Consider the following 23,420-nt stretch of genomic DNA (forward strand, 5'->3'; position numbering starts at 1 on the left):
TTCACTAATTTACGGTACACTTTGTATGGCTGAATTCGCACCGCATCCGCACTAAACTCGCACATGAGGCTTTTTTTTATCCGCAGCAGGATCGCATAGTGGTTCACACTAGTGCGATCTTAACTTTTAATTGATACCCCCTGCGTATCGCATATGGCAGCGTGAACTGCCAGAGGTGCGGATGCGATGCGGGATCACGCTGCATATTCGCAGCGTTCCCGCATCGCACAAATGTGAACCGGGACTTAGGGTATGTGAAGGGTAATGCAATGTGTAAACTCTGGGAACACCATCTTTTTTGGTTATGTATATGTTGTTTTTTTTGGTTATTGTAATGTCTTGTAATGGTATGTTGTGAAATTAATAAAAAAAATATTGAAAGCTAAAAAAAATTAAAAAAAATAAAAACAAAGAAAAAAACTCATGTGGCTAAATTCTAGTGTTAAAGAGAAGCTCCAGTATGGAAAAAAAATAAAGTCAGCAGCTACAAACACTGTAGCTGCTGACTTTTAATATAAGGACACTTACCTGTCCAGGGATCCTGCAATGTCAGCACCCAGAGCCGATTCAACAATCGACTTCAGTGCAGGCGCCACCATTGTAAGTAAGGGAAACCGACAGCGAAGCCTTCAGGCTTCACTGCTGGTTTCCTACTGCGCATGGAATTCACAAAGCAGAAGGTATCAAAGTAGAAATAGTAAGACCAGGAGAAATAGCAAGAGTGCATGGAAATATACAGATACACAGAGGAGACACCCTGGCTGGGAGTGCACAGGTGCTGGTAAGGAGGCTGGCTGGTGCTCACAGGAGACTGGTGCATAGAAGCAAGTAACAGAAAGAAGTGCAAAGGGAGCCACGGGGATGAAGGAATTGATGGGAGTGGATGCAGGCAGGAGTGCACAGAGTGACACAAGCAGGATACAGAGTAGGGACCATTGAGATCACGTAGCTGGAAGCAGGCAGGGACACGTTGGGAACAAACGGCTGGAAGCAGGCTGGGACACGGGAGACACTAGGAAATTCTGGGGATCACTGGAGGCACAGGAAAACACTAGAAGAGAACACAGGAGTCCAGCTGCTAGCGTGTGGAGGTGTTGCTTGAACACTGAGCCAGGGCCATCTTTAATATTGTTTGGACCCTGAGCAAGCATTTTCTTGGGCCCCCCCATGCAATTTCGATCTCCACCCTAAAATCCCAAAAAACAAACACACACTTTGTACCCCCGTATCCACAGCCACCTCTGTATCCTCCCCCCCCCCCCCCGTCCACAGCCACCTCTGTATCCCCCTATCCACAGCCTCCTCTGTATCTTTCATCCAGAGCCACCTCTGTATCCCCCTTGTCCACAGCCACCTATGTGCCCCCCCTCTTGTACACAGCCACCTCTGTACCCTCCCTGTCCACAGCCACCTCTGTATCCTCCATCCACAGCCACCTCTGTATCCCCCCCTGTCCACAGCCACCTCTGTATCCTCCCCTGTCCATAGCAACCTCTGTACCTCCCCCCTGTCCACAGTCACCTCTGTATCCTCCCTCCTGTCCACAGCCACCTCTGAACCCCCCCCCCCTTCCACAGCCACCTCTTCTGTACCACAGCCACCTCTGTATCCCCCCATCCACAGCCTCCTCAGTATCCTCCCCCCTGTCCACAGCCACCTCTGTACCCCCCCTCCAGAGCCACCTCTTTAGCCCCCCAACCTCTGTATCCTCTGTTCACAGCAATCTCTGTACCCGCCCTGGCCACAGCCACCTCTGTACCCCCATCCACAGCCACCTCTGTACCCCCCTATCCACAGCCACTTCTGTACCCCCCCTGTCCACAGCCACCTCTGTACCCCCCCGCTCCCCAGCCACCTCTTTACCCCTCCGTTCACAGCCACCTCTGTATCCCCCATCATCTGCAGCCACCTCTGTACCCCCCCAGCCACATACACCCCTGTACCCCCCTGCCACCCTCCACAGCCACCTCTCTACCCCCCTGCCAACCTCCACAGCCACCTCTGTATCTCCCTACCATCTCTGTATCCTCTGTCTACAGTCATCTCTGTAACCCCCCCCCCCATCCACAGACACCTCTGCACCCCCCACCATCCATAGCCATCTCTGTACCCCCCAGCCACCTCTGTACCCCCCTGTCCACAGCCACCTCTGTAATCCCTACTGTCCACAGCCACCTCTGTACCCCTCACTGTCCACAGCCACCTCTGTCCACAGCCACCTTTGTACTCCCCCTTGTCCACAGCCACCTCTGTACCCCTCCTATGTCCACGGCCACCTCAGTAACCCCTCACCCGCCTCTGTACCCCCCCCTGTTCACAGCCACCTCTGTATCCCCCCTGTTCACAGACACTTCTGTACCCCCCTATCCACAGCCAGCTCTGTAAACTCCCTTGTCCACAGCCACCTCTGTAACCCCCCTGTTCACAGCCACCCCTGTACCCCCCCATCCACAACCACCTCTGTGCCCCCCCCCACACCCCCCATACCCCCCATCCCTATTCACAGCCACCTCTGTATTCCACTCTTTACAGTTCTCACCTCTTTTCACAAATTCACTCCCCTCCTTCTCACAGTTCTCATCCTCACAGTGATGCTGCACTGTTCTGTTATGTGTGTGCGCGCTCTTTTTCCAACACACACAGTGCAGTCTCTGCCTATCAGATCCGTAGCATACAGCCAGAAAACTTCACTCTGTTCTGTTCTATAGAAGTCTGAGAGGTGGGATGGGGGCGAGGGAGCACAGAGAGGTACCCAAGCTAGCCCTTTAAGACGGTGCTTCCTCCATGATAGGCTGAAAGCTGATGACCGCACACGGAGGAAAAGACAGAGCACTAGAGTCTGGATCAAAGAAGTGTGAAAGTAACAGCACTAACAATGACCTTTTGCCATAGGAACCTCTGTGGCTGACAGAAAACCAGCTACAAAGAAGACTTGAGAAACTTAATGTGAATAAATCCAATCACTAGCTCCAGATAACTTAAGCCTAGAACACACGGGTCCAATGTCGGGTGAGATCGGCCGGTTCAATAAAAACCGTCTGACATTCGGTCTGTGTGTAAGGCAGCTGGTCTGACAGAAGATGGCCGCTTGGCCGGTTTAACAGAAGCCGTTTGTTTGGCCAGCTTCTGTCGTTCGAGCATGCTAGAAAATCAGCAGCCGTTTCGCCAATAGGAGTATTCTGGCGGGGGGGGGGGGGGGGGCTGTCAGATAACAATAACTCAGTGGGGGGAGATAGTTGTACTAACATAGGGCTGGTAGTACAGCAGCTCTGTCTGAAGCCGCCAGTTTTTTTCCTGTGTTGAACGAAAAAAAAAAAACTGATAGTGTGTACCAGGCTTTACAATTACAAGTTTTTATGCAGCTTAGCTCAATTAGGCCCCATTCACACTGAAAGTGTCAAACCTGTGTTTATTTGCGATTAGAGGAAATTTCTAAAGGCATATAACTTCATGTGATGATTTTACAGGCAGGTGAATGGGTCTGAACTCTTCAATAAAAATACCCTTCAGTGAATGATTTCGGGGGATTAATGTACTGACAATGTCCTTCAACAAATCAACTAACTACACACAAGTCACTATTTTCCCAAATTATTCTCAACAATAAAAGTTTATAAAACCATTTGCATTCTTTTTAAATAAATGCTAAAAGAGGGAGCTTCACTGGAGATTAAACTCATTCTTCCCTCCTACTAAAACACATATACAGTAATACAGTTAAAATAGGACTGCTACTACCTGAAATTTTCCTGATCCCCATCTATACATGTAGCAGACTCAAAGACACCAATACAAGGTGAAGCATGCAATTAAATTGTCTTCGTGTAACTTTTAGATAATTTTGGGTTATGCAGCTTGAAGGTGCAAAGCCTCCAAGGCAAAATAGAATTATACATCTAATGTGTAAGTTGAAAACTGCAGACTCTCTTCGCATTCCATGGAGATAATAACTGTAATCTTCATAGTGTAGTGAAACATCAAGAAAAAATCAAGCTTACCTGTTTTTCCTGTATTGCGAATTAAAGTATGATTGGACACTTGCTCCCAGCCTTGAAAAGTTAGTTTCTTAAGATTCATGTTCAGCTGTGTGAGATTCTCATCGATATTGATGGGAGATTGTCTGGCACCATTGCATGCTGGATATTTTTTCATCCAATTTGTTTGGTTAAAGCTTTCTGTAAAAAACCAAATTAAAAAATGGCATAAATATATACATTAGAATAACAATTTACATAAATCTCAATATTTTTGATAGCATTGCAGCCAGTTTGGTGGTGATTCTATGGTAGTCCCTCGCCCTGATCACTAAAGGGGCAGTTCCTTTTCTCCACAGAAAGTGAACAATCCTTATACAACACATACTAATGCAAAAAAAGAGTATAGGTGACCACTGGAAAGACACACTTGGTGATTTAAATGATGGGCAGATTTAATAATATATCTACGGGGCTCCCCAACATAACCCTGTGGCCCTATAGTCTGAGAAGCAAAATAGAGGTAAATTATGGGGGGAGATATGTAAACATGCCTTTGGAAAAAAATCTCAGCATTTCTAATAATTTAATTTTGTAAAATTATGTTTTCCTATTTTATTGTAAATAAAATCTATTTATACGTATATCAGTGACATCTGCTACCAGATGCAAGTCTGGTTTCTCTTTTGTTTTAGAATGGGCTACACAAATAAAGAGTTACTGAAAAACTCAGTTTTTTATTGTTATAGTGCCTTTTGTCAAATATTTAAGTTTACTGCTTATACTTTTTTTTATTAACTTTAGCACCATAGAGCTTCTGAAATCTTAGTGGTTGATGAGGATGTAGAAATAGAATATAGTTTTGCGATATTTTCATGTTTCCAGATTTGTGCTCTGCATTAAAAAGTACACTTACCAAAAAAATGTAACCAGGTGCTTAGCTAAGAAAGGAGAGTGAGAGAAACACTGGCTGCAGCTGCTCTCTGTAGCTGTCCCCCCATGGTGTTAAACAGAGTAACAGCTATATCAGAAAGAAGAGGGAGCCGCTGTGTCTCCGTGCTGTGTGCGGAGACAGAGCTGTCAGGTCTTGCTGTTCTCTATGGGGGAATCGGATGGGAACGGACCGTCTGTCCGTTCTCATCCGATCCCATCCGCTGGATGGAAAATAGGGTTTCCATCTGTCCAGATTTGACGGATCGGATGTCAGCGGACATGTCTCCGCTGACATCCGATGCCCCATAGAGATGCATGGGGCATCCATTCAGATCCGCCAAAAAAACGAACAGGCGGATCTGAACGGTCCGCCTGTGTGAAAGGGTCCTTAACCCTTATCCTTTACCCCTAGGTCAGTGATGGAAAACCTTGGCACCCCAGATGTTTTGAAACTACATTTCCCATGATGCTCAACTACACTGCAGAGTGCATGAGCATAATGGGAAATGTAGTTCCAAAACAACTGGGGTGCCAAGGTTCGCCATCACTGCCCTAGCTCATACATCCCAGGAGTGTTCAGGAGGGGAGACAGGGTTTTCTCAGCTAAGCACACCCTCCGGCCTGCATACCTCACCTAAGGGCAGATGGATTCCAGGAAGTAAACGCTACCATTATTTTCTGCCTTTACTCTTGATGGCCATGGCCAGGGCTGTCTTTAACGTGGGGCAAAAGGGGCAGCTGCCCTGGGCTCAAAGCAGCTGCCTCTTGAGCAGCCCAAAGCAGCTGCTTGCAAATTGGGGCCCGCACCAAAAAAGGGCACTGTCGAGCGACTAGGTACATATTCTCAATCTAGCAAGAAGGGGGCAGGGCCGAGGAGCTCCACTGATGCTCTGATCATGCCCAATGCAGCCTGTGTATAGTCAGAAGGCCCTGAATGAACTAGTGAAAACTAGCGCTCAAGATATAAAAAAACAATGTCAGAGGTACATTAAGTCCATTACAATGTCCGTTTCAAATCAAGGTGACTTGTAAGAAAGGCTGTGGATAGTCAATATACACTAGGGCACAGCTCTCCTCTGGAGTGAAGCTGACTCTGGATATAGCATAAAAAGGAAGACAGAAGAGCCCCTCTAAGTGTAATATTTTAATGTACATAAATAGAGCAATAAGCCAAATAAAAACTCACATGGGGAACAGAAATAAAGGCTCATCTAAGGGTGACAATCCAGCAGCAGGGAGGTCTATGTGTCCAGTCTAGAAGGTTTAAAGCCACGGTGTAGCGTGTACTCAAGTGTGACACTTAAGAAAGGAGCACGCATGCTCTGTACGACCATGTGCATGCTCTGAAACCATTGGTGATGTCACACGCCAGCTCGCACTGCGTTCCATTCTGCTGTCCACCCAGCTCTCACCAGAAATTACTCCATTTTTGCTGGCGAGTACAATGCAATATTTTTTTATTAAAGAATACTCGTAAGAGGTTTTACATGGCCCATGTTGTTCATCCCTCATGATAGAAATAAAGTTAATCCAAAAATCACTCGCAAATGTCAGAGTGAGAGCAATAAGTCTACCACCAGAACTACTGTGTATCTCTAATCTGGTAACCTATAAATGCATTTAAAGCATTGCCTATGGAGAATTTTAAGCACCAAAGTTTGCCGCAATTTCACTAGCGCATGCAATTTTAAAGCATGACATGGTTGGTATCTATTTACTCAGCATAACATCATCTTTTAGATTTTAGAAAAAAAAAAAATATGTATTATATTGTGCTTGTGTGCAATTAAATTCATTAAAGTGTATTTTTTCCCAAAAAATTGCATTTGTAAAAAAAAAAAGCTGCGCAAATACCATGTGACATAAAAAATTGCAACACCCATCATATTATTCTATTGGGCCTCTGCTATATATATATATATATATATATATATATATATATATATATATATACACAGTATCTCACAAAGTGAGTACACCCCTCACATTTTTGTAAATATTTTATTATATCTTTTTCATGTGACAACACTGAAGAAAAAAATGACACTTTGTTACAATGTAAAATAGTGTGTGTACAGCTTGTATAATTGTATAACAGTGTAAATTTGTTGTCCCCTCAAAATAACTCAGCACACAACCATTATTGTCTTAACCACTGGCAATAAAAGTGAGTACACCCTTAAGTCAAAATGTCCCAATTGGGCCCAATTAGCCATTTTCTCTCCCCGGTGTCATGTGACTCGTTAGTGTTACAAGGTCTCAGGTGTGAATGGGGAGCAGGTGTGTTAAATTTGGTGTTATCGGTCTCACTCTCTCATACTGGTCACTGGAAGTTCAACATGGCACCTCATTGCAAAGAACTCTCTGAGGATCTGAAAAAATTGAAAGAATTGTTGCTCTACATAAAGATGTAATATGCAATAAATAGGTGCGCTAGATATAAACAGTGTATGTTAACCAAAAAGAAAACACTGTGATAACAAGGTGTTACCTGATAAAATGGTGCATAATACAAAAATTATGATAAACAGTGCACAATGCAAACGAATGTGTGATAGGGAGGTAATGCCCTTACCAACTTCAAAGATGTCATACACTTGAATAGATGACAACAGCCAGTGTGATAAAACAGAGAAAGATCCCAACCTTTCACTCTTCCACCCGATGTGAAGTATATAGAGACTCTTACCAGAGGTAAGTATATCACAAATCAGATGGGGAGTGATGTTGTTCTCCAGAATTTCAGGCAGTATATTTCCTTGCAAATACTGCTCTAACTCTTGCTAATTAAAGTTGAATTTGAAAGGCGAATACAATCTCAGTCGTGGCCGCTCTGCAGCGCGGACCACGGGTGGTGACAGCGCAGGCTTCTCCCATCTTTATCTACATAAAGATGGCCTAGGCTATAAGAAGATTGCCAAGACCCTGAAACAGAGCTGCAGCACGGTGGCCAAGACCATACAGCGGTTTAACAGGACAGGTTTCACTCAGAACAGGACTTGCCATGGTCGACCAAAGAAGTTGAGTGCACACGCCCAGCATCATATCCAGAGGTTGTTTTGGGAAATAGACGTATGAGTCCTGCCAGCATTGCTGCAGAAGTTGAAAGGGTGGGGGGGGCAGCCTGTCAGTGCTCAGACCATATGCAGCACACAGCATCAAATTGGTCTGCATGACTGTCGTCCCAGAAGGAAGCCTCTTCTAACGCTGATGCACAAGAAACCCGCAAACAGTTTGCTGAAGACAAGCAGACTAAGGACATGGATTACTGGAACCATGTCCTGTGGTCTGATGAGTCCAAGATAAACTTATTTGGTTCAGATGGTGTCAAGCGTGTGTGGCGGCAACCAGGTGAGGAGAACAAAGACAAGTGTGTCTTGCCTAAAGTCAAGCATGGTGGTGAAAGTGCCATGGTCTGGGGCTGCATGAGTGCTGCCAGCATTGGGGAGCTACAGTTTATTGAGGGAACTATGAATGCCAACATGTACTGTGACATACTGAAGCAGAGCATGATCCCCTCCCTTCAGAGATTGGGCTGCAGGGCAGTTTTCCAACATGTATAAACGGTGGGGGGTACTGCGCTTCTGGGTAGGTGAACAATATTAAATAAATAAATAAACTGTGCGGTAGTACCCCTGAAGAAGCCACGTGACGCGGAAGTGGCGTAACGCGTAGGGACGTTCGGACCGGAAGTGACGCACATCGCGGAAGTGAGGACTGCGATCCCACTCCGACACTATCCTTTTTGCGCTTTGTGTACTCAGCAAATGTGAGTAGTTTTAATGATATTTTAATAAAGTACCCGTTATCCAGACATACTGCACTATTTTGAGTATTCTGTTTTGAGAGCCATTGTGACTGCGGAGAGTCTGGAGAGGGAGAGGGAGCCAAATCATCCGCAGCAGCCCAGATATCTGACCCTAGTGGAGTACGGCATATAAGTGGAGAGGAGCCCCCTGGATTAGTGATAAGGCTTTTTACCCTTAGTCTTTAAGGTGAGCGGCTAGAACACCCTGAGGGGATAAGGAGAAGCACCCCACTATTTGCAGCACGGTGTTTGGTGAAGGAGTAGCACCTGTGGACTTAACTTACCCACTTGAACACATCTGTTTATTCATTTTTTTATTTATTTTGGACTTTGTTTACACCCAGACCGTTATATAATATGTTTGTGAAGCACTGAGGACACTTTGGTTTTATATATATGCACTCGAGCACCTTATTTGTCACTAAAGCATCATCAGCACATTAAGTGGTTTTTAGAGTATTGCACTTTTATTTTTATTTTAAATTGTTTACTATGAATATGGACTTAATTTATATGGTATAGTTCTCTTCTATATATATTGTGATAGGCACACACACCAGATATAGTTTATTTATTTATTTAATATTGTTCACCTACCCAGAAGCGCAGTACCCCCCACCGTTTATATATCTTACACTGTTTGGTCACCAGTTCCGGTACTAGCAGCATCTGGGGTCTCCTTTAAACCCCTGCAATCGCTCTAGTTTAGACAGCGCAGGACTCACTACACCATATCTTTAGTTTTCCAACATGGTAACGACCCCAAACACACCTGGCCAAGCACGTCTCCAGATCTAAACCCTATTGAGCATCTGTGGGGCATCCTCAAACAGAAGGTGGAGGAGCACAAGGTCTCTAACATCCACCAGCTCTGTGATGTCTTCATGGAAGAGTGAAAGAGGACTCCAGTGGCAACCTGTGAAGCTCTGGTGAACTCCATGCCCAAGAAGGTTAAGGCAATGCTGGAAAATAGTGGTGGCCAAACCAAATTTTGACACTTTGGGCCCAGTTTGTACTTTTTAACTTTGGGGTGTACTCACTTTATTTGCCAGCGGTTTAGACATTAATGGCTGTGTGTTGAGTTATTTTGAGGGGACAGCGAGTTTACACTGTTATACAAGCTGTACACTCACTACTTTACATTGTAACGAAGTGACATTTCTTAAGTGTTGTCAAATGAAAAGATACTGTATAATAAAATATTTACAAAAAATGTGAGGGGTGTACTGACTTTTGTGAGATACTGTATATAATATATATATATATATATATATATATATATATATATATATATATATATATATATATATATATATGTTAGCTCAGCTCCTGATTCTTCTTAACCATTGGGTTATACTGCCACCTAGTAGGAGTAGGACACTAGGCAGGAAAAAGCTTGACTATGCCTATGGTCAGTCCCGGGGTATACACCTACACCATAGGCACTCAGTTTTGTTACAAGCAGTGTCAGAAGAAAGCCAAATCCACAGAGGGGTGGGTGCTGTGTCCCTCAATGAACATCAGAGAAATGGATTTTACGGTAAGTCAAAAATCCCATTTTCTCTTTCGTTCATTGACGGACACAGCTTCTGATTCTTCTTAACCATTGGGATGTCCCAAAGCAATTTTAAACATGAGGAGTGGGAAAACAGCAGAAAAAAATTCCCAAGGCTAACCATAGCCAACCAGGTAACATGGAGCTCAACCAAAACAACTGGAGCTCACCTGAAAAAAACAATACACCCTCAAAGAGGACCAGGTCCTCTAAACAGCAGCCTGCAAAACTCTGCAGCCAAAAGAAGCATCCGCAGATGCTAACACATACAATTTATAAAACTTTGTAAAAGTGTGCAGAGACGACCAGATGGCGTCTTGTAAATCTGCCTCACTGATGCCTAATGACGGAAGGACCAGGAGGCACTAAGTGCCTGAGTAGAGTGTGCCCTAACAGGGAAAGGAGGAATCTGACCCCTAATTGAATAGGCCTGAATCACTATCTGTCTGATCCATCTGGAAATGGTCGCAGCAGAAACGGTCAACCCTTTTTGAGGTCTAACCATGAGTACAAATATTAAGTCTGACTGCCTAAAAGACTCAGTAGCTGCCAAGTACACCCTGATTGCCCCAACCAGATCCAGGGGATTGCAGAGCAATTTCCTTAGGATGTTTAGGCCTGGGACATAGGGAGGGCAACACAATGCCTTTATTCAAATGGAAATCAGAGATGACCTGTGGAAGGAACAACGGACAGGGATGAAGAACCACCTTAGCTTTGTAAACCAACAGGTAAGGTGAATGTCAAGACAACACTGCCAGCTCCGACACCCTGCACGTAGAAGTAATAGCCACCAAAAAAGGCCACCTTTTTTCTGCCAGGAGTCTTGGCAGAAGTTTGAGAGGGGGGAAACGCATAAATCAGACGATACTGACGCCAAAGAGCCACTAATGCGTCTGCAGCGTCGTGCAGAGGATCCCGAGACTATGCCACAAACCACTATACGCTCCATGGAATGTGTACAGCAGAGAGGGCTAAAGCTATCGTTCTGCTCACCTTAGAATGCTGGCTACTTCCGGATCCACCAGGACACTTTTCGTGCCCCCATAGTGATTGACATAGGCCTGGCATTGTCTGATTGAAATCGTACCGGACACGCCTGAAGACAATGTGTCCAATGATCCAGACAAAGTCCAATTGCTCGGAGTTCCAGTACTCCTGAGCACAAGCTGTGCCAAGGACGCCTCCCCATCTGTGGTAACAACCGCCCAATACAGGGGGAGAAGGATTTCCCTGTTGAAGTGCCGGAGAACAAAGCCACCTCTAGAGACTGCGGATCCTTGTCCCATTTCACCAGAATCTCTTTTTGCAGAGATCTCCTGTGGAACTGTGCAAATGGAACTGCCTTAAAGGTAGACACCATCAGGCCCAGCACCTGCATGCAAGCCCGGAGGGATGACCGTCTGCTTGTACAACAGAAGCTGAAATGCCTCCTGCAGTTTCTGGAGTTTTTCCAGAGGAAGCAACACTCTGGCTGAGGCCGAATCTATCCAGATAGTCCAGTTTTGTGGACGGAACCAAAGCAGACTTCTGAAGGTTCAGAATCCAACCAAACTCCCTCAGAGATCGCAGAGTAATCTCCAATATGTCCATCAGAGCAGTCAGAGACTCTCCTAGAAGATTGTCCAGGTACCCCAGTACTGTGATACTTCGCTGACGCAACAATGCTAGCACCGGGGCCGTAGCTTTGTGAAGACCTGATCAGCGGAGGCGGGACCAAAGGTAAACGCCACAAACTGAAAATTCTCCTCGCTGACGGCAAAGTGGAGGAAAATTTAAATGTGAGGGTAGGCATCCTTGCTGTCGATAGAAGCGAGAAAAACCCCCAGATGTAGGGATGGCACTACTGTTCGAATGAACTACATTCGGAACTTCTGTACCCACACAGAACAGTTTAGCGCCTTGAGGTCCAGAATTGGACGTACCTTGCCTTCCTTTCAGGGAACTGTGAACAGGTTTGAGTAAAACCCCTGAAAACATTTAGATGCCAGAACCGGGACAATACACCATAAAGTAAGAAGTCTTGCACTGCCCCAAAGTGACCCGGTAAGCGATCTGGGGACAAGTGAAGGTTGGAAGGGAAGAACCTTTCTGGAATAAAAGACCGAAACTCGATCTTGTAGCCAGATCGAATGACTTCATGGACCAACATGACCTGTACCAGAGAGGTCTACGGATTCGTAAATCAGCAAAGACGTCCCCCCACCTCTGATATGGGTGAGGGCAACCCTTCATGCAGAGGAAGCCTTGTACGTAGGTCTGGAAGAGCCGCTCGTGGCTTGCCAGACCAGGTCCTCTTAAAACCTCCAGTGAGAAGAATGGCCCTGGTCTACAATGGGGATCTTTGTCCTCAGTAGCCTGCGGAAGAAGAGTACTCCCCCTGTGAGACCCTTAATAATGCCATCCAAGGAAGCTTCAAACAGGTGATCCCCCACAAAGGGGAGATCAGATAAGGCCTTCTTAGACCAGCATTGTCAGCCAGATAAGACGCCGAAGGACCACTGCTGATACAGACAGCCTAAAATCAAAAGAAGCCACACCCAAAGAGGCTTTACAGATAAACTGTAGAGTTTACGACACCAGGGCAATAGTAAATACTGTATGAATCAGAGCCTCCCCTCTCCTATCAATTGGATCTTTAAAGACCAAGGACTCCTCAACTGGAATTAAGGTAGCTTTATTTACCCTGGAAACCAAAGAGTCCACTACAGGTGGGACCGTCCACTTTTTAAGCAGGGAATCCTTATAAGGATACCGCATAGCAAAACGCTTAGGGACCACAAGAGGGTGTTTTGGAAAACCCCACTGTTATGTGACAATGTTGTCAAAGTAAGCAGGAAAGGGGAACACCCCCGCCACAGTGGAGAACCTGTGGTGCCAAAAGGGACACAGCATCTCCACCATGTTTAAAATTTCACGTTCTGACACAATCAGTGCATCCACCAGTGCCTTTTCATGCACAGCTAGAGGAGCAGAGGAAACGTACTCAATGTCTGAGCACTCAGGGTGAGTGGACGCAGACCCAGTAGGGTGACTCGTGTCCGCAGAGGCCGAAACAGATTCAGGATCTGATGGACAGATGAGGCAAGGGAGGGCGATGGACGCAATATACTAAGGTCACTGGAAAAACATAACAATCAGGGGAGTGCAATCCCACAAGGGGGGCGTCTGCCCAGGGTCTACAAATGGACCACCTACTGGTCCCTACATAGAAGCCCGCACAATAGGAAATACCCCTCGTAAAAGGGGCCAGCCGATGTGACCTAGACGCGCATGCAGGGTATCCTGATGGTCCCACAGCGCTAAAAGGGATAGGTGCCCTCCACAATAATAGTGGCATGGTTGCCTTTACAAATTAAACTGCTCCCACAGAGCTACCCCTTCCAAGGGAGGTGCCAAGCTGGCTGTATGGCCTGGTTGGCCGCAAACCGCGGCCTCAATTTGTGTGGATGTCCAGGCGCAAGTGCACTTATCCCAGCCAGGCTCACTGGGACCGCCTCCGCCTAGTAGGCCACAAGCCGTGGCCTATATTTTTGTGGATGCCCAATTGGAGGGTAGTGGCTTCAGCCACCCTCACTAGGGCGGCCCAACATAGCTACCGACCAGTAGCCTGCAAAATATGGGGCGAAACCAGTCGTGTGAGGCGCGCCCCCACGAATGCCAAACCATCTGCTCCCCCAGCCTAACAACTGCAGCAGGGAGCCCAGGGGCATCCCTGCCCTAGTCACCAACCCCCAGGGAAGCAGGGGAACCTTGCTCAAACCCCCTTGTGCACCAGGAAAAACCCAGTCAGCAACAACTTCAAACAAGCCTCCCTTAAGGGCATGCTCCAGCTCATAACCTGGGCTGAAGACCCACAGTGATCACTGAATTTTTAGAGGGCTGGGGGGGGGTCTCAGAGGTCCCACTGTCCCAAGGAGGGGCCCACGTACACCCCAAAAATCCTCCAGGGGTAGAGGGGGAACAGCTACTTACCATACCAGGAACAGGGTGAGCACCACTCCTGACAGACCACTGCTCCCTCGGGATGTGGGTGGCTGTCAGCCAGGAGGAACGCTGCGACTCAGGCCGAGGCCAGGTCGTATGCGCCCTCTCAAGAAGTTTAACTCGCAGGGGGGCCTCCCTCCAGTGGGGCTATATCGCGGTTGACCTAGCGCGGAGCTGAGGCCTGCGCACGCTCGCTGGCCAAACTGGGGGGACCCTCTGGATCTAGATTATCCAGTTCATCGCCCAGTCCAGCATTTGAATGTAGATTCTCACAGGAACAAAATAACAAAGATAGGAAAAAATTTATTTAAAAGAAAAAAAATTGCCAGGACAAGAGATCCCAGCAAGGAAGTGCCCATAGTTGAGTGTGGAAGTATACCACCTGGAACTGCCCATAGGTGTAGTCAAGCTTTTTCCTGCCTAGTGTCCTACTCCTGTAGGGGGCAGTATAACCCAATAGTTAAGAAGAATCAAGAGCTGTGTCCACCAATGAACGAAAGAGCAAGTCGATTTTTACATGTAGGAGCGAAGTGTCAGAATTGGCCTGGATGACAAGTGGGTAATAAGCCAATTAATGTCTATGTCCATGGAAATGCATTTTCAATGTACTATTTGCAAAGCATACTCAAGTTTCTTTTATTATCTTAAGCTCATTCCAGAGATTTCATACTCTTTTTTTAGGCTCTTTTCTGTGTCCTTTGTTGTCAAAGCATTGTGTTTCAGCTAGTGTTTACTCTTCAGAGCAATATTAAGGTTTGTCAGGTTGAGAAAACTTGGCACAAATACTGCACAGTGGACACCATCAAGTTTTTTCATGTCTGTTTAATAAGGTCTTAAATTTAAGAAGCATGTGATTAGCACACAATACAAACGGAGCACAGCATAAAAGCTAGAACATTGTAATTTCTACAGTTAAATTCATTTTTTTTTTCTGAGGAGAAGTCATTTGAAAATGTCAGGATAGCTACAGTATGTCTGGATGGTTTATGAAAGATTTGTAAAGAATTATATATGTATATATATACAATACATACATATATAAGTTATATATGTTTTAATTATATATGACAACATTAGGAAACTGACGTACGTATAAAAACATAATTGAAAAAGAAAGGTGAATATCACCTGGCAATTGAGGGATTGAGATACTCACTGACTCACCAATTAGGTGTGGTATATACCTAAATAAGATCCTTGAAAACAGAAAAAAGACAGCTGTATAGTACAAACTGTAAAAAGTAGGCAGTAAAGTTTACCACGTAGTGGAGTATGCAAAAAACATTTAAAGAAAACTCAGTAAAATTTCATGTGGAATACCATCAACTTAGAAAAAATCCAGCACCTTCCAATATTCAAAACACAACAAAATGTCCCGTCCGCAAGTGGTCATATCAGGATCAAAGCTGCATCTATGATCCTAATATATTTTTTCAGCCAAAACAAGCTTTTCTGCCCAGTTACTTTTACAGTGCTCCCATGTACCCCCCCCCCCCCCCCCCCACTGCTGCCCATGGTAGTTCCAGGGCTGGCTTGTTCCTCTAGGGAGTCCCCCTATTGTCTCTGTGACTAATAAATGATGTGACCAATGATGCTAATAATACAACAAGGATTTCATCACTTCGAGTCTCAGAGCCATCATTTTAGAGCCGTAATTTCCAGCTAAACCTTGATATAAAAGGACCAGACATCTGCCCAACGCCATCACAAAGAGGGCTTGTTACCCCCCTTGTGATAGCAATAAAGTTGAAGGTTGTATGCATTAAGTTAAAAGCCTTCTGAGTGTAGCAGCCCCCCTCAGCCCCCCAAATACTTACCTGAGGTCCATCTCTATCCAGAGAGATCCAAGAGTCCCTTGGCTGTCCTGGACTCTTCCTCCTGATTGGCTGAGACACAGCAGCGGCGCCCCCGGCTCCCTCTGCTGTCAAAGTAGTTTAGCCAATCAGGAAAAGAGAGGGGGCAGGGACGAACAGCAGCTCCGTGTCTGAATGGACACATAGAGTTGCAGCTTGGCTCGGGTGCTCCCACCTGACAGGAGGGAAGGGCCAGGAGCAGTAAAGAGGGACCTAAGAAGAGGAGGACCTGTGCTGCTCTGTACAAAACCACTGCAGAGAGGAGGTAAGTAAAACATGTTTGTTATTAAAAAAAAAAAAAAAAAACAAGACTTTAAAATCACTTTAAACAGAAAAAAAAAAATGAAAACGTGTAAGAAAAAAAAAAAAAATTGAATAAATGTAAAGGTGCGCGTAAGTCTGGTACACAAAAGTAAACAGTGATTGCACCACACATGTGAGGTATCGCTGAGAACATCGGAGTGAGAACAATAATTCTAGGGTCATAGTTCACTATTAACTTTAAAAAGATATTCTCTAAAGGTTTTTAAGGGTTAACTATGGACAAGTTTAGATATCATAGTTTTTTACCATTTTAGAAGCTTGTGCAATTTTAAATGTTAACATGTTTGTCATCTATTTACTTGACACAGCATCATCTTTTATATTTGACCAAAAATTGTTTGTTATATTGTGTTTATATGCACTAAAATTAATTTAATTGTATTGTTTTCTGAAAATGTTCAGGTGATAAATGGCATTGCCAATAACGTCTTGCATACAAAATTGCAACAGCCTCCATTTCATTTCCTGGGGCCTCTGCTTTCAGAAAATATATAATGTTTGGGTGTTCTAGGTAATTTTCTGGCAAAAAATGCTGATTTTAATATGTATACAGAAAAATGTAAACATTGCCCTGATAAATCTGCTGAAAAAGACTTGGGAATCGGAACTAGAGTTAAAGTAGTTAACTGATATAGGACACTGGTGTGCCTGCATGTAACTATAGTTATCCTAAATGAAAGTACAGATGTCCAGCATTACCCCTTTCACATTCCCACACTTTAGTGTGGGTCATGTGTTGGTTCATTTGACAGACAATGAAGTATGGGTAGGTATTGGCCAAAGCATTGACTTTTCTGGTAAAGACAAAATTTGTAAAATAAAAAAAAAACAATGTATACAAACTATGAATATAACTATGATTAGTTATTTATATTTATACGCCCCCGCTCGTTCGCAGACCCCCCCCCCCGCGCGTGTGACCGGCGGGCCCGATGTCCACCGGTCACTCGCGATCGTCGGATGGAGAGGGAGAAAGGCAGGCGGCTAATGTAAACAAAGCCGCCTGTCATTCTCCCCTGTGTAATAACAGAGACCATACGGTCCTGCTATGCAGGATTGTATTTCTCTGTTGTTACACAAACAGCCACATCCCTATACAGTTAGAAGAACCCCCCCTAGGGACACACTTAACCCCTCCTTCTCCAATAAAGTTAACCCCTTCCCTGCCAGTGTAATTTTTACAGTAACAGTGCATATTTTTAGCACTGACTACTGTATTAATGTCACTGGTACCCCCAAAAGTGTCAAAAATGTCAGTCAAGGGTCCGATCTGTACACCGCAATGTCGCAGTCCCGCAAAAAAATCGCAGATCGCCGCCATTACTCGTTAAAAAAAAAATATATAAAAATGACAAAAATCTTTCCTTAAGATAGTAAACGCAATAACTTTTGCGCAAACCAATCAAAATACGCTTATTGCTATTTTTTTTTACCAAACATATGTAGCAGAAAACAAATTGGCCTAAAATGTTAAAAAATTTTGATTTTTACATTTATTTTTTGGGGAATTTCATATAAAAAAAATGTGAAAAATATTGTTATTTTTGCAAATTTGTCGCTCTTTTTTTGTTTATAGCGCATGATCAAAAAATCGCACAGGTGATCAAATACCACCAAAAGAAAGCTCTGATTGTGGGAAAAAAAGGACGTCAATTTCATTTGGGTACAGCGTCGCACGACCACGCAATTGTCCGTTAAAGTCACGCAGTGCCGAATCGCAAAATAGGCCCTGGTCAGGAAGGGGGTAAAATCTTCCGGGGCTTAAGTGGTTAAAACAAATTACTAAACATAGCATATGTTTATCAACTTGTATAGTGAATCAGTTTAGCAAACATATGATCTATGCTTTAAAGATTCTTTGCAATATGCTTTCATCATCACCCTGTTCGGTACACCCTCACCAAATAACCTTGGCCTCTAAATAAATAGAACTCGCTAGACGTGTTGTCCTTATTTTTTTATTTATTGCCAGAATGGTATTCATCCAGTATACTCTCCTCCCAATTGTAGGCTGATTTAAAATAGAGTATCTTCATCATTCTTCCTCGCTTTTCTTTTATGAAAAAAATTCTTATTGCATAAATTCACTCGCATGCTAAGGAGCCTAATCAAGTACAGATTGATAACAAACTTCTAGAGGCAGTGTGACGATGATGCCACCTTTTTGATTGATGTGTTTCACCAAAAGAAACTTTCTTAAGAGCACTAGAGAAAGTGCCTTTTTTTTTATATGATTGGGATCTATGGCCTGAAAGCTAGGCTCCACGTCGTCTGCCAATCAACATGCATTTCTAGGTCTCCCTAGGCCTTCCAGGAAATGTTTTTAATGTATTGTGTAGAAACTGTATTGCAAAAAGTGCAAATGAGAATCCAGTAATTTCCCGTAATGTACAGTTTGTTTGGTTACATAGTTAGTCAGGTTGAAAAAAGACACAAGTCCATCTGGCTCCACCAATACAAAAACAAAAAACAGTAAAGAAAACACAATCATACAGTCCCATATACACAATCCTATACCCGCAGTGCATCCAGAGGAAGGCGAAAAACACCAGCAAAGCATGATCCAGTTTGCTACAGCAGGGGGAAAAATTCCTTCCTGATCCCCTGAGAGGCAATCGGATATTCCCTGGATCAACTTTAGCTATAAATATTAGTACCCCGTTATATTATTTACACCTAGGAAAGAATCCAGGCCTTTTTTAAAGCAATCTAGTGAGCTGGCCAGAACCACCTCTGGAGGGAGTCTATTCCACATTTTCACAGCTCGTACTGCGAAGAAACCTTTCCGTTGTAGGTTTTAACTATTTTAAATATTTACAAAGGAAATAATTTCTGAGGATTGACAATATTTTTCTTGTCTACTATTGGCAACTAATTTTTTTATCAAAATTAATACTTGTCCTACAAATAAAAAAAATGAAAAGATCAGCATTTGTCAAATGTGTTAATGTCTCATAAGGCTGGCAATCCATATACTGCACACTATCTATAAATATTTATTATTATCTGCGTTATAAATAAAGTGATTGAGATTATTTTTAGGAGGGTGTAATCTAACTAGAAACTGTCTAGGTGTTTCTAATTAAGTTGATCATAGCATGGCTTCTCAACACAATCTTCCAACAACATAGATAATTGTCTTTCCCTTTCTGTGTTTATCACACTTTCATTATAGCCATTAAGCTTTATTAATCTCATTATCTTAGGTTATTTTTAACTAAATTTGCATGTTTAGCTTTCTTAGTCTTTGCTTTATTTTTTTAAACATAAAAGGGAATAACCAGGTGAATCTAAAATACCTCTATAAACTGGCTCAACCGATTCTTTTATCGAGCTAGAAAACAAATACATGTCTGTACTCTACAGAAGAGATATTCATTGACATTGTACTAACCACTTCTATTTTTTTAGTTTTACCTCTACTTTACGGAGTGAATATGTAGTAGTTTTTGTCTAAACTGACCAGTGCATTTTACTAACTAACAGACTTCCTTATCTCTATACTTGTTCCAGGTTTAGTAATAAAGCCAATGCACTTGAATGACACCTAGGGAACTACAGTATAATCCCTCAAAAGCAAATGTCGGTAATGGAAGCCTCCATTATTTTCTTATGCCAGATATTTGACATGACTTTTATATTTTAACACATGTCCTCTTCCATATTTTTGGTATTATATTAAAGTGATTGTAAAGTTTTTTTGTTTTTTTTTTAAATAACAAACATGTTACTTACCTTCTCTGTGCAGTGGTTTTGCACAGAGCAGCCTGGATCCTCCTCTTTTCAGGTCCCTCGTTGCTGCTCCTAGCCCCTCCCTCCTGTCGAATGCCCCCACAGCAAGCAGCTTGCTATGGGGGCACCCAACCCGTGCTGTAACTCCGTGTATCCATTCAGACACAGGGCTGCCATTCGGCCATGCCCCCTCTCTCTTCTGATTGGCTAACAGACTTTGATGGAAATCTGTGGGAGCCAATGGCACCATGGCTGTGTCCCAGCCAATCAGGAGGGAGAGTCCCGGGTGGCCGAGGGACTCGTGGACATTGCTGCATAGAGGTGGGGCTCAGGTAAGTATTAGGCGATGCTGGGGAGGCTGCTACACACAGAAGGCTTTTTATCTTAATGCATTGAATGACTCTACAACTCCTTTAAATATAGATAGATATAGATTTGATAAAAAGTTCAAAGAAAAAGTCCATTCAGGTGCTAATTTAAAGTGTCCCAGTGCAGTAATAAGCCGTTATGGTCACAGGTGTAGGTGTAACCTCCACGGTATAGGTAAATTTCAAAATTACTTCAACGCCTAAGGTACAGCCATCACTTCATACTTGAAATGGTGGCTTTTGATGTGAGTCCTTTTATCCTTTGTTTTTATCTATTTACACTGTACTGGCTTGTCAGTGTTGTAGAAATATTTTATTAAATTTATATTTTCATTCTACACCATGAGCTTTTTTCCTTTTATTCATACTCCCTCATATGGCAAGCTGAGCTATCTACTCTGTTGGAGGAGAATCTTGTTATTGGATATCATCGGTTCCTCAGGCTTTCCAAGAAGACCATGAGTTCCATGGATACATATGATATTGCTGTCCTATAACTTAGACAGCATTTGGCTCTGGTGAGTTTAAAATTTACCTATACGGTGGAGGATACACCTGCACATGTGACCATAATGGCTTATTACTGCACCGGGACACTTTAAATTAGCACCTAAATGGACTTTTACTTTGAACTTTTTTCCAGTTGTTTTAACGCATTTTATATCCTGTCATTGGGATATTATATATATTTATTCTGTGCACTTTATGCTTTTTGCACCTTATTGTCTTTTGAGCGCTGCAACTTTTTATATTTAAGATTATTTAGTGTATGTAAATTTTTGCACTTTTTGCTAGCAGCTATTGGTAGTTTTATATTTAAAGCGCTGATTCACCTTTTTATTTTTATAGAATTGATAAGCTCTTTGCATTTCAAGCTGCCAATTTCTTGGTGTCTCTGCATATTTGTCATCTGCTGCTTTCTATCACAGTGGTGTTTATAAGAAGATAATTCTCTGATATAACAAAGCTCTTGATTGTGTTAAAGCTTACTACCTTAGGCTTTATTTTATCTTAATGACTCTTCTGCCTAATACTTTGATGTGGAAAGCATAAGTCTCATAAAGGTAATTCATGTCTTACCCTCTCATTTTGTTCTATGCTGGCTGAGCCCCATTGTGTATTTTACTCTGATTTATCAATAAGCAATCTATGAATTATACGGTTCCAGTATTCAGATGACTAAAGATTTATTGTTGTGTTGTAATGTGCGATTTGTATATATACTGCGCTTCTGGTTAGGTTACAAATTACCTTCTAAATTGATTATGAGGGTTTAGTTGTGCGGGGCCCTGCTTAGTTTTAGGGGTTAAGGTTGTAGTAAATATGTATCAATAAAAGTGATATTGTAATAGCCTGCGTTTCAAGATCCATTGTAAACTTTATCTCTATTTTTGTTTAGTGTCTTGGGATCATAACCCATACTGACATATGACATTTCTATCTGATATTGTATTGAATAAGCCTTTGGGTGAATAAGTATTAAATTATTTAAGTTCATTTAAAGATCTGCAATTACAGTAAGCTCTCAGTGTCTTAGCATATGTATCCTGTGTCTCTCCTAACAACTGTTGAGTTCAGATATTAATTATGCAGGCAAAGCAGTGTTTTTAAAAAGTTGACTAACACACAGGCGTTGATTTATTAGAAATGATGCACAAAAAAACATTGCTGGGGTTCACCTCACCCCTCCTATTGTGGCAGGTTTCCCAACAATTATAAAAAAATGGAAAGAGTGTCCACAAGATATCTTTAGCAAGGAGCAACCAGTATTAGAAAAAGGTACCAAAAGCTTCATTGAAAAACAATATAAGTAATTACAAAAACTACTGGTTTTGGCTTTCATTTTCCTTACTGCTTTGCAGCATACACCTGCTCATAATACATATTCCCCAATACATTTTGTGAATAACTGGGGTAGACCCAATTTCTAGTGTGTAGGTTTGTAACCAAATGGATACCAAAACTCTACACTTGGACACAGGTATTTTTATTTGTGTGATTAAAGTCTGTAGAGGTGGATGTGCATGGGACTTTAGGCAGGCAGAATAATCAACTCGCCAGGTGCAAGTACATAAAGTACACCTTTCCCAAGCCCCTCCTTGCTCTGAAGAAGCTCGCCTGACGAGTGAAACGCGCCAGCATGACATCATCACGTCGGTGATGCCGGGACACAGGTAGCTATCTATGGACACACTGCTCTCCTTGGGGAACAAGCCGCAGATATAGCCAAAGGTGCACACTGAGAGTGCAGTGTGTGACGTCTGGAGTACAGGGAGCAGGATAATACCCCCATGCGAACATAGGTGGATTTCTCGGCGTTAGCTAGTACAGATCGGTAGTATCGGGGAGTGGTGAGATACATTGGAATAATTTACCCTGCTGGGTTCACACATCCACTCCACCGCTGACTCCATCCCATCCTACCTACACACTCACGCTACACATGAGCTGCAATATCGGCAGGACTGTGCACATGGAGACTGTAACTTATACTACTTGGTGTGCAGGGAGCAGGTAATCCCTCTCTTCCTCTGCAACTGCTTTTCGCTGATACCTCTCCACTAAGCACACAGCATTATACATATGTGCCTCCAGTCCCGATGACCTTCCCCCATCCCAAGTAATTGCCTTACTCATTTATTCCATAATTTGGCCATTGGCTTATCTGTGATCCATGGAAATATCTGGAGATGAATGAAAGGACTGATCCACTGGTGTATATTTACCTACATGGACAGCAGAATCTGACCTGTGAAATATTACATTGATCCCCTAAGGTGCAATCCTTTCTCTTCTGGATCTGTTTTAACTGTTTTACTTTCTGGTCTCGTTTGCTGCCCATATTCTTATACTTTCCAATTAGTGAGTGGATGGATAGGTGCCTGT

At 43.3% G+C, this 23,420-nt stretch overlaps 1 protein-coding gene across 5 annotated transcripts in view; it reads right to left on the minus strand.

The window, feature by feature from the left end:
* PTPRZ1 (protein tyrosine phosphatase receptor type Z1) overlaps positions 1-23,420 on the minus strand; it is a 343,724-nt gene that overhangs the window by 189,884 nt on the left and 130,420 nt on the right. For all 5 annotated transcript variants that reach the window (XM_082256061.1, XM_082256065.1, XM_082256064.1 and 2 more), the window contains exon 3: positions 3,999-4,175. In XM_082256061.1, coding sequence (XP_082112187.1) covers positions 3,999-4,175 — 177 coding nt within the window. The remainder of the gene's footprint in view (positions 1-3,998; positions 4,176-23,420) is intronic.

The sequence above is a fragment of the Pelophylax lessonae genome (assembly GCF_965119305.1).
Source record: "Pelophylax lessonae genome assembly, chromosome: 4".
Taxonomy (NCBI): Eukaryota; Metazoa; Chordata; class Amphibia; order Anura; family Ranidae; genus Pelophylax; species Pelophylax lessonae.